Genomic DNA, 18,458 nt, shown 5'->3' with positions numbered 1-18,458 from the left:
GCGTTTCTCGGTCTACAAATTCACTGGAATTGGCAAAACTATAAAATAATAACAATAATGTACGCCCTCCCAGCCCATAATGGACTCAAGCAAACTTTGCACTCCATAATGGGCTCGGCTGTCGCCTCGCCCATTATGTCGTTCAAAGTTTGCTTTCGTCCATTATGGGCTGGGAGGGCGTACATTATTGTTTAAATAATTGTAGTAATACTGTCTGTTTTTATATAGCACTTTCCCACTCTGTGCTCAAAAGTGCCTTAAAATTATTACCCCTGGCCTGGCACGGATCTATAGCGGCAGAACGGCCCTTTTTCCCACCAACTCCCTGGGGAGCATGCATAATTATCTGAGCCTCTTACTATACGTATGCTTATATTACATTTAAATTTCGTATGGGTTCGCTAAAATCTTCACTGAAATGAAAACTTGAACTGCTGTCTTTAATTAATTTCGTTTCTCATCTCTAGTTAAAGCATAGATTCACTAAGTGTTATTTTTAATATTTTGATTTTGCTGATTTTATTCAACATTCCGATAGGGAAAGGATATTGTGACAATGCAATTGGTACAATTACGACTTCTACTGTAGCTGTCTTCATAGTTGCTGTCTGGATTATTTTGAACAAATTGGAGGTAAGGACGATTTATGGATAAAACTGTTTTTCTTAATTATTAATTTCAGTTGTCTGTGACTGACTCGCCTGTCTGTCTGTCTGTCTGTCTCTCTGTCTGTCTGTCTGTCTGTCTGTCAGACTCTCTCTCTCTCACTCTCTTTCACTCACTCACTCACTCACTCACTCACTCACTCACTCACTCACTCACTCACTCACTCACTCACTCACTCACTCACTCACTCACTCACTCACTCACTCACTCACTCACTCACTCACCCGTTCTCTCTCTCCCATCAAATCACGTTTGCAGGTGACACAGAAGAGTAATATACATAATCATTACTTTTGATGATCATATAACTGTTCATTTAATATCGGCTATATCTAATACAGTTGGGATGATAGTTGTTATACTTTTATTAAATCTTGAAGTTAATTGACAGAAGTTGATTGGTTGCATTCTGTCATAGTTTGAGCATGTTGTAGTAAAACATACATTAGGCTAGCATACAAAGAAAAATATGATTGGTAGTGTAAATTGTATGCCATACTTCATTTTCAGTATCAGTATATATCAAAGGGTGTTACTTGAACTTGTAAGTGGATTTGACGAATTGAAGGAATTCTGTGGAAAGACAGAAATTAAATACATTATGTATTACTTTACATGTAGATGTCAGTCATACAAAACATATCATGGTTAACGTTGGCGCGAATACTAGAATATGGAATGCCAATAAAAGCCAATATTTAACAACTTACACACAACTTTCTGATTGTCTTATTAACAAATGATTGGTAATTACTACTCACGATTAAAGAAATAAAGAAGTAAAGAAAAACAAACAAACAAATAAGCATGGATGACGTCCTCAACGTTGATATTTACAGATGCTTTCGTTTTTACCAAGCAACAACAAGAATATATCAAGACGTCCATACCTTCGTATTGTACCTTTCCATCACCGTCTGTGTCGGCCTTCCGTATCTTCTCTTCTACTACGTCATCTGAAAATCCCACACCGATGAGGGCGCTTACGTGACGTAATTCATCAGCAGTGATATATCCACTATTATCTGCATCAAAAACGTTGAAGGCTTCCCGGACATCTTCCTCACACGATGGTACTTTTATTACTTTCTGCATCGTTGTTACAAATTCGTCGACTTCGATAGTTCCGTTCCCTGTAATATAAAGTATAAAGGAGGATGGACATGAATAACATCTGGTACGTATAATTAAAATAATCTGACAGAAGCTATAGAGTTATACCTTAGGGTGGGATGAGGGGATGGCGGCGAGGGGTTAAACCTGCAAATCGAAGAAAATATTAAAGTATGACGTTTGTGTGTCAACGATGTTCTTTATACACGTGTCAGATATATGAAAATAACTGACAACAACTCTGGTACCAAAACTAACAATTTCATAATTTTTCTTTTGACATAAAGTATGTTTTGTAATATTTCTGCAGTAAATTCCGCGAAATTAGAAATTCAAGTAAGTAGATTTAATGTAGATATACGTAAGCTTTCCCAGGGAATTACTGATTTGGTTTACCAAAAAAAAAACCTCATCGATTTAAACCTCTGTGTGCATGCGTATGTGCGTGCGTGCGTGCGTGCGTGCGTGCGTGTGTGTGTGAGTATGAGTGTGTGTGTGTATATGTGTTTGTGTGTGTGTGTGTGTGCGTGCGTGCGTGCGTGTGTGTGTGAGTATGAGTGTGTGTGTGTATATGTGTTTGTGTGTGTGTGTGTGTGTGTGTGTGTGTGTGTGTGTGTGTGTGTGTGTGTGTGTGTGTGTGTGTGTGTGTGTGTGTGTGTACTTTGAGTATATGTTGAAAATATCTCACCGTCAGCATCAAATTTCTTGATCATATCCCGAACGTCGGCTTCAGTTGGATTCTGGCCCAGTGATTTCAATACATTCTCTAATTCGTTGGTGTCAATCTTTCCATTGCCATCTTTGTCAAATCTTTTGAATGCTCTCTTCAAGTCTGCAAGGTTCAAAATATGAGAGAGTTGCAGGACACAAATCATGTCTACCTTTACATGATTGGAGGAAACAAATATGTTAGTTGTACGAAACGATAATAAACTAAATAGTTGTAAAAAAATGGAAAAAAGAAACTTCATGAAAGTGAAGGCCTTGAGTGTGTGTATGCGTACGCATACACACACACACATACACACACACACACACACACACACATATATATATATATATATATATATATATATATATATATATATATATGTATATGTATATATATATATATATATATATATATATATATATATATATATATATACATATATATAATAATAATAATAATAATTTATTCCCACGTACAAAAAAAATGTGATACAGAACAGAACTAAATATCCTTATGTATATACATAAACGTGTTATTCGGGAAAAGGGTGTGGAAGTAGTTGTTACACAACTAATCAAGTCCTCCCCTCACAAAACATATGACACTCATCATTTAATATATATATATATATATATATATATATATATATATATATATATATATATATATATATATATATATATATATATATATATATATATATATATATATATATGCCAAGAGATTGTATATGCATATCAATTGCCTAATTATGATGATATTAATATCGCTTGGTTTTGGGAGCAAGTAATTCTTGTCAAATAAATATATCTTCTATAACTTGCCAGAGTGTCTATATACATGTATTTCATTATGTTTAAATGCTGTATTGTGTTTTCAATTTGATTACGTGGAATTACGTCATTTCATGGCAATATTGTGCTCCTGTTCTCTATTGTTCACTATTGTTCTCCATCGCTATTGTTTTCTGAAACATTCCATAATGACAATAGTTTTACCAAGTAAAATGGAACAGAACAATTATTTTTAACCATACGAAATTTTGAACATGAAATAAGTTTATATTTATGTGATAAAAACAAAAGAAGAGAACACTTACTGGCAATCTTCCTCTTGGTTAGCGTATCTGTCTTTGATAAAATAGAGACAGATCGAGCAGTTAAAAATCAAAATAATTTATCAGTATCTTGATATTCCCCAATATTTATGAATATTCAATGGGATAACACGATCTATGGTGACAAGGCTCCTTAGGTCACTTGTATTTGCCTTGGCTGAATGAAAAGAAAACATCTAAATATAACCTAAAAGTCGTTTTCAAAATTCAAGGCTCCTTGGGTCACTTGTATTTGACATAAATGAAAAGAAAACATCTGAGTATAATCTAAAAGTCGTCATCCACAGTGTATTGAGTCGCTGCAACGTTTACATTCACATTGTTAGTACACTGTTGTAGTAAATTGGCAAAAGCTGAGTTTATAGTCAGTCTATGGGTGTAGTGTTAGCTGCATATTTACTGGCACAGTACAGCTGAGTTTATATACTAGTATCTATGGATGTCGTTTTTGCTGCATATTTACTGGCACAGTATTGTATTCACTGAAACAAACTTAACCATCACTTGTAATTTTGACTGAGCTCAAACCTGGTATTAAGATTTAACTCATAAACAATCCGATGACGTAATTTATTACACGTACCAAAAATGTTCAGGAAATTCCTACAATTCTAACAATACCAGAAGACAATCGTATTGTTATAGAAGGCTTGCATCGACATCAACATTTTAAACACAATACTGTAATGTGGCTTTTTATTGAAGTGTTTCCATCTGATTACAAAAACTTATAAACTCAGCTTGTGCGACTTTAAGATCATGTAAAATTGTGATCTTCGAAATAATTTGTAATAAAAGCATCAAGACGAACTTTTAAATCGACAAATAAAGGCGAAAGATTTGCAATGTGAGAATGAATTGGACCATATAATTGATTGGTTCTGTGATTCATCTACAATGAGTTAAGAAATATAATTTAGATTTAATATAAATCAAATTGTGATATTCCGATTTTAGAACAGTTTTGTCGACCCAAACAGTGAGTATATGAATCAGGTACGCAACATAGTTTTCATTGTATAAAGTCAATGTAATTAATCTGTTGAAGAACATCTCTTATATTTGTCGCTAACGTAGATATTCACCAAATAACGGGTAATGAAATGTAACTTACCATTTTGTATTTCTTGTAGAGTGAAATCACAATCAGGTTGACAGGAAAGTGAACAGGAGTTAAATCCTCGATGTAGATCTGAGATTGGGTGCGTCTTTGTTAGCCAATCAGTTTATCACATTTCTCTTTCGATTTGATATTAACATATGAATCCGATTATGAATATTATGTGGAATACAGGCATGTCAGTACACGAATATTTCTTGACCTGATGAATAAAATAATGAACCTATTTTTTACCTTCATTTTTGTTTATATCCAGTAACATATAGATTATAGGTAATACTCCCTAGCATAACGTTAATATATATCAACTGCAATGAGTGAACACTGTTCAGCATAATATGTAGTTCCCCATTATTAATTCCATATCGACAAGTAAATAACCACTGGTGAAGTTCAACAATATCCTATCAAATCCTACCAAAACAATTCCTTTACAGAGTCCTATGCCAACCTTCTTTACTAAATTACCTGGTGAGTGGACAGTAGTAGGCCTATTAGAGTACATAACGTTGATTTACCCTATGTGCTTAATTAATATATTTACCGATGGCAACTCTAAGAGCCGGAGGATATGCGGCTTCGTTCTTTGTTGATACTTTTAAATGATTTATAAGCATGTCCACATGAATTTAATGGACCGCTTGAAACCTAGAAGGCAATAAAATTCACTGTATAGCAGTAACTGAAACCTACATTTATATATTGTTATCTATCTGTTTGTAGTGTTAACTATCGAACCCAACAATAGAGGGCGCCAAACTGAAATCTCTATAAGCCAAATTGTCAAATCTGTGACATTGCCAAGAACATATGTCAGATTACTCATTAGTGTATTTTGTGTTTGGAAAATACAGCTACATGTAAGCTTAAGCTAATACAAACATATTTCAGAAAAAAGTAATGACAAAACAAAACAAAACAAAAACATAATAATGTATGCTATGATTAATGTTTCTATTAAAATGCCCCTTCTTTAGTTGAGAATATGTAGTCTTTGTGAATGTTAGTGACTAAGATTAGCTATATACAGTATATAATATTGTGTACTGATAATGTTTCAAATTGGGTTGCTTTGCTGGTACTGCCGTGCAATCAGGCCTCATACTTTATATCGTATACGAAAGTCTGTTCTATTTAATATCACTAGTGTAGTCTGTTTTTAATCTTGGCAAACAACTTTAATGTCGATAAGAACCCCCTCCCCCTCCCCCAGTAAGAACTAACTTATTAAAGGTGTTCTCTGAAAGCATATAGTTTCTTTTCCTTCAATGCAATACATAGTTGACAATAGTCTAAGTGAAATAACCGTTGAGACCCTGTGTTATAATTTTGTTATACTGGCATATATAAGATAATACATCATATTTACCCACACAATGTAATATCACAGTTATATTGAATTAAGGTATTTGTCCAGATTTTATGTAGAAATCTGATTCAGATTGTACAGATTAAAAGGTCACGTGATGCTCAAGTCCTGCAGAGTCCTTTCCGGCTGTGGCACTTACGACCACGATAGTCTACATCCGTTAAACACGTTATCATTCATCGTTGGAGGTCACGTTGTCCTTGACATGTGAATTGTAAGCTTAAATCGACCAGTATATGTACAAGTATATGAAGATTAAATCTTATTCATGAATCAAATTAAAATGTTATCTAGATTCCATTAAAGATTATCAACTTTATTGGCTTACTAAATAGACAACATCTTCCGTTGCTTCTTTTAATAATACTTTATTGAACACAGAAATGATCATGATGATTATATAGTCATTCAATACAGAGTAATAAGCTTTTAGTAATATCATAAACTGGAAACTGAGAACAATACACGAAAACTAGAAACATGACATTGACGTGAACACAACAAAGTAGTTTTAAACTACTCAATAAGTCTAAATCTAAATTAGTATATTGGGTAATGGATTAAAACACGACTATAAATTAAAACCATGACAAGATACAACAAAACAAAGATTTGATATAAACATTCAAGGGTACATGGGGAAAGCTTATAATGTGAGGTTATTATTTCACTATATGTAGTCAGAAAATGAGCAAAATAACTAAATCTTGCAATTTCCTTTGGTGTTCTGTACCGAGAGCATGTTTTCAATTGGGCAGGATTAGTTTTAGTCTGGTATTGTAAAGTTATAGTGTTCCTTATAAGGCAGGTTTTGTTTGTATCGTGAGATCACGTTCAAACTGGTGTGATAGATAGGAGATAGTAACTAATTATCTATTAATGTGGAACATCAATGCTATGATCAATACACTGGGCAAATAGTAATTAAACTAGTGTCTAAGATATTGATGAAGATAAAATGCAATGATGTGAAAGTTCCTGAAATCTATTTTTGTTCAATTAATTAATTAATTAACTGCTTACAATTCGCATGCACAACACACAAAGAACGAATTAAGGATACACGTTAGACATAAAACAAACCATCGACTCGAGAATGTTACGTTGGGTTACCGATTATCAGTATATAACAACAGCTAACGTCATCGTATATAATCCAGGGCTGTGAGTAAGTATTATCACATTTGTTGGCTAAAATATAACTCTATCAACACAGGATATGAAAAGTCACGCTACTCGAGTTAGTTGCATTGTAAGTAGACATTATTTCAGTACTCGTATTATGTATAAAGAACTTGAGAAATCGTTAATAGATAAAATAACAACCGTAAATTACATTGAAATGAGTTTGATAGATTAACACTCACTAACGTCAACATTTCACATTTATACTGCTGACTTATATTTGAGGCAATGAACCGTAGGTAAAACATTCTTTATGAATGAAACATGCAGCATATATTTATTTAATTGTGTATGTTCTACGTTTTAGAAGTCTGTTAGGCGGGTGTAACTCTTCAGTGTTTTGCATCTGGATCTGTATTTGGTATTGATTGATAACATAGAACAAACTCACCCCAAAAAACAAAACAAAACAACAGCAACAACAACGACGACGACGACGACGACGACGACGACGACGACGACGACAACAACAACAACAACAACAACAACAACAACAACAACAACAACAACAGTAGTAGTAGTAGAACTTACCAAATTGTAACATACTATAAAACCTTTAGGAACTTCTAACAATGACCATTTTTATAATATAACACTGTTGGTGACTGACAAAAGTTACTTCAAGTACTAGCTGTAACACAACGTAACCGTTATCGATGCTCAGAAGCAAGGGTTGGTAATAGAGAAATGATTCAACGGTTGACTAGCAACTGTTAACAGCTTGTAAATCAAACAGATAAATGTAATATGAAAATATATTATTTAAGCAATGCTAAACGTGTTTAAAGTGAGCAAATAACTTGCATTCTTCTGAAACTATAACGCACAACTTTAACTCAATTGATGTTCCACATGCTTCTGCTTTTTGGGGTTCTTGTACTTATTTCAATTTTTGTATCTGTATCATGTATTTGGAATATTTTGTTGGGACTACATGAAAAAAACATTCCATGGATGCATTTCAGTTAAATCAATCAATCAATCAATCAATCAATCAATCAACCAACCAACCAACCAACCAACCAACCAACCAACCAACCAACCAACCAACCAACCAACCAACCAACCAACCAACCAACCAACCAACCAACCAACCAACCAACCAACCAACCAACCAACCAACCAACCAACCAACCAACCAACCAACCAACCAACCAACCAACCAACCAACCAACCAACCAACCAACCAACCAACCAACCAACCAACCAACCAACCAACCAACCAACCAACCAACCAACCAACCAACCAACCAAACAAACAAACAAACAAACAAACAAACAAACAACCACCCACCCACCCAAAAACCAACTAACCAGTCAATGTTTTAGCTGTGTCTTTTTTGCAATCGTTTTCACTCTTCAACTTGGTTGGTTATACCATGTGTAGTAAAACTTTATATGTATCTTGATTATGTTATGGGAATAAATCATTGATCTTAAGCAGAGTTGTCCTCATGTGAGTATGAGAGAGATAATATTGGAAGGGAAGGAAGTATTAGATAACATACAGTTAGAAGGTGATTTTGTGTGACATTTGGTCATTTCTCGAATGTAAAAGCTTATAATCTGTGTGTCTTTGATCTGAAAGCTGTTGTATTTCTACTGTTAATGTTGTATCCTACAGTAAAGATTAAAAGTAAACACACGTTAAAGATTGAGTTATATATACTCTGTTCATTTGAAACACACATTAAGGTGATAGTGTGACGTCATCATTTGGATATTTCGTTGTTTCTCCAGATACACAAAACCTTCATTGCATACCTTTAAGTGTCTTCAGAGTGATTTAGAGTTACAAGTTGCTTATCGCGATAATTTTGAAACCTTAGATTCGATGGATCGTCTGAAATGTTGAAAAAGACATTTCCTGCCATCTTGGCTGTACGTATAATATTGTTCTTATCATATCGCGTCAGATATGTGCAATGTTTGAATGCAATGAGGAATGTTTGGTTGGTCAAAGTGTTGCCAATAGTTCATGGAACACAAACTTTGACACGACTACTAGAAACACGAAAATAACTCTGACATGGCTACTAGATACACGACAATAAAAAGAAATCGTAGAGGAAGCAATAATATTAAAGGATATTGCCAGTTTTTTTTGAAAAAACTAATTTGCGTAATACGTGACCTGGTGAATATTTTTTTTCGGATTCTTGTATGTTTCTCCTGTGTTCGTCATGAATGATGGTCCATGACACTGTACAAATGCAAATCTTCATCTCCATATTATGTTCTTGACGTTAAGGACATACGTGCCTCAGGGACATTCTTTAAATCAAAGTAGTTCAAAGACCCAAAACCTTTCAAATAAAAAAAAACTCGTTCCTAGTGACAGTATGACAGAAAGTCAATTTTTCGCCATCTTGTTTTCAAGGATATTTTTTTTTTATTTTAAGGAAAAAGGAATACACGACAAAACAAAGTATAAACAAACCAAACCACAAGACTAGTACAGACAACCAGAAACACCCACATGTCAAAATATCTAATAAGCGGCCCTCATTTGTCCGTATGTCTAGTCTACCAAGTACATTTTTGGCATTGTGTTTACCAAGTACATTTTTGTCAGTGCGTCTACCAAGTACATTTTCCTAGAGGGTTCAATGGTATTATTTACCCCTCTTACAACTATATTCCACACAGAGTTAACACATTCATTGTACAGGTCATTTCAAATATAATTAGAGTAAATTCTGATATTTTGTTCTATATATTTCAAAATATTGCTTGGTGATTTTTTTGCCCGATTTTTTTTTGCGGATAATGGGTTGGGGTTTTCGTAAATACAGTAAAAACAGTTTTTTTTAAGCGAATACTATATTTATAGAGGATTATATGTAAGATCAAACTAATTGAACAAAATTAATTCTTTCTCGAAGTTTTTTTAAAATCTCGGCGTTTATGTCATAGCGGTAGTTCAGTATCTGCTTTTGTCCTTTTTTTGTAACTTTAATTATGAAACAATAAATTGGCATGTAAATCATGATGCCAGCACACAAGCCTTAAATTGAACACATTTCACATAGATTTGGTGACTGCATTTCGTTTTTCTCTTTTTTTTTTTAAATGGAAAGGTATGTTGAAGCGTAATAGACCTACCAGCGTTCCGGAGGAAGTTGATTAATATTTACCCACAGAGAGTATAAATACGTACGACACTGGAGACCATCTACGTGCTAAATCGTTTTCTCAACTCATCATTGTCAATTGTTTGCACGTCTTCAAAATTGCCGCGGGTCATTTACTTCAATCCTAAGTGGATGAATTTAGTTTGCAAATATCAGCGACAGAGTATTAAACCAAATGTAAACAGGAGCAATTGCATCCACACTGCTGTGGTTGAAATTTCCACTTTACTCAATTCATCATAGTCATTCACTGAAACTTTTCCCTGCAGGCAATTTACGTACAAGGCATCCTGGATGTTATGCATATGATAATTCCATGAAATGTTAGTTTGCATTATCAAACACTTCACAACAGCCAACGGTACATAATTATAAATGGTGCACGATTTAGATTTGTAGTGACCATGGCCTTTATGTAGATATTTATGACAATATGAAGTTCACTAACCTAACATAGTGACTATGTTCAGACTACAACTATGAGTTTCACTATAAAGCTGCACCAGATTTCCATTGAGGATTATAAGCTGAACATCAACAACTTTCATTACATTACCAATGCCACAAACTAAAGCTTCCATGCCTGTTGAGGAACAGAAGTCAAATATCATGACTTCGAATCATTGCTTGCAAGCTTCATCATTATAGCTTGTTCTCAAAAGTCGATGTTTACTGTTTCGAGAAACAGGCTTGAAATTTGTATCGTGATGCAGAGAACTACAAGGATTAATTTGCATGTACAGATTTAGAAAGATTGATAAAGTAGTAAAACTAATAAGCTGGATTTAGGCTAGGACCCATTCACACCGAATTTTTGTACTTGACACAGATCACATACCGAAGTCATCAAATATTAGCATAGTCTTCATTTGTTCAAATGATTTAGCAGCAACCCTGAACTTAACCCTGGAACCCTCCGTATCTAGTAAACTAAATACACGTACGTCATCAAATAACATTAATTTGCATACTTGTATATTATTTACTCATGTATTTTTATGACCATTTGTCAGATATTGCCAGGTAGTTCCAACCTAGCAGCCACACAATAAAGACATAGTGTAGTTGTTGAATTATTTCTTGTTTAGTAACTCAACCCCGCCGGTCTCACTATCCCTAAGATTTCTCAGTGCACAACCTTATAATACCCTAATCGATGGTACGGAAACTAGTTTTAATATCTAAAAAAGAATATCGATTTGACAACTGCAATGTCAATGAAATGATACCATCTTAATAGATTCACACCATCGTTTCATTTGGTGAACGAATTGACATGGATCTATTAGATAAGGGTTAGAGAAACACTTACCGGCATGTAATGACCCATTATATGTACTCAACTAATTGCAAAGTTCGTATTGAACGTGACATGTATAGCAAACACTTCAGAAAGAAACAGAAAAGAAATGTTAGAATTTCAAGATCAAACGAATAATAATGGTTTTTTTATACGAAGAACAGTTTTATATTGTCTTTTTAATTTATTATTTTTTTCTCGAATATCTAAATAAAAGTTTAGGGTCGACATTGTTAAAACTCTTGGGTCCATAGTAGAGAATTCCTGTATATTTTTAATACGTATGATAAATTACGTCATCGGATCATTTATAAGTTATATCCAATACCAGGTTTGAGTTTAGTCAATTTTAAGTGATGGTTAAAAGTTTGCATCAGTAAGTAGAATACTGTGAGTACATTTTAATATGCAGCAAAATAACACATCCCAAAAACATATAAACTCACCTTGTGTCCCTTTAATAAACTTGTCATTGATTAACATGATAGTAATTAGTCATTAAAAGTTAGAGGGTTGTCTTTCGATATAAAACGCTTTTTAAAAAAGACTATAGTGATATAGAATGTTAACAATGTAAAGAGTGCTGTTATAGGGGAACGCCACTCCGGGATACATTTGTATTTTCATACTAATAAAATATCGTTATTTCCTGGAGTGACGTTTCCCTTTAGCACAACTGCAGTGTTATAACTTATACAGGACCACTTGTGTGGTGGGCGTGGTGGTGATGGTAGTACTGGCTGTGTCTATGGGGGGATAATTGGGGGGGGGGGGAGTATTTCTACGCACAGCACCTTGCTGCAGACTTCCCCGTCTTTACCTGTACTGGATATATTTACACGCCAAGTACTTGTTTTAAAGTGATCCCAGCTGTCAATACCAACTGACAGTTCAATGAGTGTACGTAGATTGATACATAGTAGATAGTTTCTTGTACTTAATAACGTTTGGATTGTTAGGTTAGAAAAACCACTATTTGAGTGCAATGTTTATACTTTCATACAAGTAACCACTTAATCATTCAACCAACCATGCAAATATATGATTAGTTGATATACGAAAGGCATACAAATTGACCCTGCTGTCAAAACTATTTTGTCAAATTTATGGAGTCAGTGAAGGAAAAAAGGATACGTGAAAATCTATGAATATGATTTGATGGGAGTTGTTTAAAATAACACGACTTTCAGGGAATTGTAACAATTAGCCTTTAAGTGAAGGGCAGCCGATTTGACTAAACTTGTAGAAACTATGAATAAATTAATTGTCATCTAGTTAACTTTAGCAGTTGATGTTACTTTGTTCAATAAAACTGTCGGTTAAAATTGAAATAAATTGGTCTTAATATACCTTTCTGAAAAAGAGAAAAACATGATATCAAAATAAAGTCATATTAGAATCCAGTATAGCCTATAGTGTTAACTCTACCGGAAAGTTAAAGGTTCGATCACAGATTTCCTAAAAAACAACAACAGTGAACCCAAGTATCTTTATTATTTCAAAAGACCACGAAACAAAGCCCCTGTCATTTATTTATTTTTATTGATTTATTTATCGGATAACCAACGGGAGCTAGTCCCATTTATAGGCTCCTTTGGTTCAGTGTTAGTGAAGGAGGAAACCGGAGTATACGGGGAAAACCTGCGTTGTACGGTAGAGTCAAACTGAATGACACGCTTCTTACTTACAGCGTGGTAAATTTAATCAAACCCAACTGACACCTGGCGGGTTCGAACCCATGCTGTAGGTAATCATATGGTAAAACTAGAGGGATTTTAATACCATGTTAATTTTCAGGGAATATGGTCCCTACGGTGTATTCTACCTTATCAATACTACATTCAAAGTTATAGAGTGAGATCGGTGAGCATGTATACTATTATTGTCGAGTTGTCAAGTCTGTCCGAATGTCGATCGTTTCAGTAGAAAACCAATAAATGAGTTAAATTGTTCTATAGTAGCTTCACCTAGTCCTCTTAAAAAGACTGCAATAGAGTTGTTAGCAATAATGACGCTATAACGTAATCTGTCAATGATGTTATATTTATTTTTTGGCAAGCGACAAAGGCAACAAATACCAATGATAAAGTTAATGTAGAAAATGCGAACTTCTCTTTAGTATTTAACGACTTCAATATTTTATTAGTTATGTTATTAACCATACATCGATTTACCTAAAGGTTGGATTCACCGTTCACTCTGTCGGGGATATAGCACCCAACTGGTATTACATTATTTGAATCTCGTAACTACAGCCATATAATCATACCGTATAATGATATAAAGGTAATAACATGTCACGGGTCAAGGTAGTTCAACTATTATTACATTTTAACTGCCTTGTGATTCATAAATACTTCCTTGTCCGTGGACAAACCGTGTATAGTGTACCTACCTTTGTTTCAGACACGGTATAACATTACAGACATTACACAAAACAATGAATATTACTACAAATACATCTGAACCATCTGTCTTCTAGCTATTTTAAATTTAGACTTTGTATATGTTAAGTTCACACTAATTTTACATTGTATGCTAATAAGACGTATGTATGTATGTATGTATGTATGTATGTATGTATGTATGTATGTATGCATGCATGCATGCATGCATGTATGCATGTATGTATGTATGCATGTATGTATGTATGTATGTATGTATGTATGTATGTATGTATGTATGTATGTATGTATGTATGTATGTACGTAGGTACGTACATATCACTGTGTCAAGTGTTCCATCTCCACCAGTATCATCAAGAATACATAGTTGTGGATAATGACAGAATAAAGCAGAATTAATGTAGACCCAGAAAACTGTGGTGGAAAACACAATGAATTTTAAACCTGGGTTTTGATTTGGCTTGGAGCTTAGATTTAGAGTTATCTAGTGGAATACACAATATGTATACTTGTTGATACTGCATAATCAATGTTCCCATGGCTACACAATAGACGTGTAGAGAACAGGAAGTGTCAAATCTGTAGGTTGGGTGGTTTAATTATGTAAAAATATTGTTGCTTTGGAGGAAACAAACTTTTTCTCTATGACTGAACTCAGAGGAGTTGTGAGGAAAGCTACTACTACAAAACGATCAACGCATAATGTTCCAATCACGCAACATTCACAATTAACCCAGAGCAAAACAGTCCATCATAAATATGGTTCAACGTTAGCTCTGTACCTGAATATTAATGATCCAGTAGCTAATACATGTACCACATATATGTTGCAAGTTCTACATTTTGTGATGGGTCCAATCATAACTCCATGGTTCAGTGTTACTATGATTTTGGTAACTTGGTAACATTTTTCCAGCAATTAAAAATTAAATTACAATTAAAATGCACGTACATTGTAACATTTTCAGCTGTTTATGATAAAACGCGCTCCTCTAGTATCCTTGCTTCATTACATATAGTATGATTTAACTGATATCACACACAAAAACAAATAGCAATATCACTCTTCCTCAAAGGCGGATCCAGAAAATATGTCATATTGTAGCCTGAGTTCGCATTGTTAAGATTACAATCAACAATGTTCAATATCTGAGCAATGTACTGTCATACACAAGTGCGTACTCAGTCGGAACTTTGTAAAAATAGCTCAGCAGACAGAGGAAGCGAACCTCGGTCTGAGATACAATATGTCTTGGGGGGGGGGATCTATAAAGCCAAGCTCAGTTTCTGGGTGAAAAGGAAAGAATGAATGTCCCTCTTATGAATGTCTACAGAAATCTCAGTACCATTTAGACTATTCAAATATCATATCAAGATTTTCATTGGGAAATTGCAAGAAATTAGAGTACATTTAGAAAAATATAAACACAATTTCAATTTGTTTTCCTGATTCACCTATTTGTAGGTAAAAAGAATGGTGTCGGATAAAAAAATGTAACTTTTTCTTTATTAATTTGGGATGGGGTTGACCCAAATTAGATTTAACCTGACAAAAACTATAAGCATAATCATAGGTTAAATTTTTTTTTCGGTAAAAACTCCGATTGACGTAAGCGCTAAGTTTATGGCAACTCTTTTTTTTCTTCAAATTACCTTGTCGTTCTGCCAAGGCCTCGATTCAAACTTTCGAACCTTGGACCTTGTAGTCGGGAGACTGCCATTTAATACGCCATAGAGTAACTGTTGTGGAAAGGTCGTATTCAAAATGTAGTTTAAAGATACCTGGGGAAACAAATTTTTGATCCAACTCTTTTATTCTTGCCTGTTATGAGGTATCAATTTATCAAGCCGAGTTTCTCATATCATGCTATATTCGCTTTAATGTTACGGTTGCCCCTGCTGACAACCGACATCAGCTCATTGATATAGGCACAGCACCCGGATGGTTTATAGAGTATGACTCGACGATAACACGTCAGCCACTTAGACACCCAGTTTATAAGGGGGTCATTAGTAATACAATGGGAAGGGCATACAATCGGTTCCCGGGGGGCATATTTAGAAAATTGAATTATGGGAAAGTTATATTTAATAACTCATTTTACTTTCTAACTGCTGTCATGTCTTATCATGCTTTAGAGAAAGGAATTCAAAAACGAAGGGAGAGAAACTTTTTAGAAAACAGAATTGGGGAAGGGCAAATATTATGCAATGGAATGGGCGTTATTTCCCCAGCCCTCCTCCTTGTAATTACTGAAGATTTCCCAAAGGCTTTTTGGCAACAATAGGGGGTGAAGAACACTTAACTATGCCAGTGAAGTAAAAAAAGGATACGTGAAGATCTATGAATATGATTTGACTTAACTATTTTTTCACGTAAATTTTGTCCTTTGCTAATGATAGTTCAAAGCTAAGATTTTCTTTATTGGCGTACACTCTGGTGAATGTTAATGAAAATATTCACTTTTTTTATGAGTACATCCGAAGCATAATACAATAGGCATTGTTGTGGAACCGAATAATTGTAATGCCAGGTGACTAACTAGATATTGAAATTCACACCTCATGCAGTAAGTGTCTATATGCACATCACGTACAAGCGATATTCCTATCTGAATCAAACAAGCACGGAATAGAAATGAAACATAAAATGATAATTAAAATATCAACATTTGCAATTTGTTTTAGAATATTATATTTATTAATTTGGAAGATTGAAAATAGACAAAGAGTTGGTAATATTATCTTAGAAAGGAACATACATGATTTAAAGAATTGTTAAAATTTGACAATACAACTAATAATATAACATAGAAACTAGATTTTAGAGGTGACATGAATTAATTTTAACTGATTTCTTGAAAGCAATTTTTAGATTGAAACTGCCTTATGGACTTGGGTAAACAGTCCCATTACCGGTACACTTTAAATAATGTATGTAATAACGTTTAACATTAATAATCTTGAAGGGTGAGATATTGTTTCTTGTATGATAACTGCTTTTGTATATTTAAACTTCGTTCTTCATGTATTGTAGATTAATTTTGGGTTGTTATCGCTATGTTTAAGATACAATAGTCAGCTACAATAACAAATCCGAGCTGGGAGATGAAAAACACTTACCTGTGTTAACTGTCATACTTGAGTATTTTTCCATTACCCCAACCCTAAAAGTCACAGCAGTTTCCATTTTGCTTTATTTTATAAACGGGTTGTGGTAAGCCATATGTGGCTTTAAAAGCGAAGCTCCCTGCGTTTCTAATACCATAAGTGGCTAACCCCAACCAGTTTAGAAAAAATAATCTGTCGGAGATTGTAAACATTTACACATTTGAAGTGTCGCACATGAATATTAATAAACATATTTATTCTTTTTATGAGTAAATCCGAAGCACGTACAATAGCCAGTGTTGTAGAACCGAATAATTGTAACGATAAATGACAACTTGGATATTGAAATTCACACCTCATGCAGAAAGTATCTATTAAAATAAACATGTACAAACAATATTTCTGTCTGAATCGAAACAACACCGACTAGAAACGAAACACATAGTGATAATGGAAACCGAAACAACACCGACTAGAAACGAAACATAAAATGATAATGAAAACAAGCATTTGGAAATGATTTAAGAAAATTCTATTTTTCAAGGGTGAGATGCAAGTTCGTTGGCTATTTTTCTCCCATTATATTTCACAATGAAGACAAGATAAATACACTTTATTTCATGTCTTATGTTGATCCTATATTTCAAGTTGTGGTTTCCATGGTGATGTTTTACATTTTCAAGCACATGACTGATTTTTATCCAAAAATGCATTTTTTTTCTATTTCCATTAAAATTATTTAACTTTAACAAATATAGTCATCTTTTCTACCGTAAATGAAGCTTTAGTACTTAAACTAAAAAAAAGGTCCCCTCGGTTTGTTTAGTTTGGCAAATGGAGAAAGATTTGGCTAGATTACACTAGAAAGGATCCACAAGTGATGAAAGGGACTATTAAAATAATTAGTCATCTCTATGTTTAAGATGCATGACTTTATGAAATTCGCCCACCCAATATGCGGTGGGCAGGGCTGGGGGGTGGGGCGTCTTGCATCTCAAAGAAAGAATATACACAAGCGAAACAGTACTTAAACAGACTAAACATGCTGTTTTCAAAAAAACCCTAACGATCTCAATATCGTCTTCCATTTGTGTTTTTTCCCGCCAATAGGCACTGGGTCATTCTTCGCTGAAGAAAATTTATTACGGACTCACCATATTGCAGTAATAAATACTTTGTTGTTCAGATATAAATATTTGGTTTACTTTACCCGATCCACATTACCA

At 34.1% G+C, this 18,458-nt stretch overlaps 1 protein-coding gene across 1 annotated transcript; it reads right to left on the bottom strand.

The window, feature by feature from the left end:
- Positions 1 to 1,198: 1,198 nt before the first annotated feature.
- On the bottom strand, positions 1,199 to 17,311 carry LOC144445788 (neo-calmodulin-like). The gene is made up of 5 exons (XM_078135427.1): positions 17,245 to 17,311; positions 10,865 to 10,999; positions 2,468 to 2,611; positions 1,557 to 1,799; positions 1,199 to 1,239 (listed from the first exon to the last, which is right to left on the bottom strand). The coding sequence occupies exons 1-5, from the start codon at positions 17,309 to 17,311 to the stop codon at positions 1,199 to 1,201; spliced, it is 630 nt and encodes a 209-aa protein (XP_077991553.1).
- Positions 17,312 to 18,458: the final 1,147 nt, after the last annotated feature.

Source organism: Glandiceps talaboti, chromosome 14, assembly GCF_964340395.1.
Source record: "Glandiceps talaboti chromosome 14, keGlaTala1.1, whole genome shotgun sequence".
Lineage (NCBI taxonomy): Eukaryota > Metazoa > Hemichordata > Enteropneusta > Spengelidae > Glandiceps > Glandiceps talaboti.
This window is presented reverse-complemented; position numbering and strand designations above follow the sequence as displayed.

Coding starts and splice junctions, on each gene's coding strand:
- LOC144445788 (XM_078135427.1), bottom strand. CDS start 17,311: ATGGAAACTGCTGTGACTTTTAGGGTTGGGGTAATGGAAAAATACTCA. Junction 2,612..10,864: donor GAACATAGTCACTATGTTAG/GTTAGTGAACTT, acceptor TGAACCTTGCAG/ACTTGAAGAGAGCATTCAAA. Junction 1,240..1,556: donor TGGAAAGGTACAATACGAAG/GTATGGACGTCT, acceptor GTCTTTCCACAG/AATTCCTTCAATTCGTCAAA.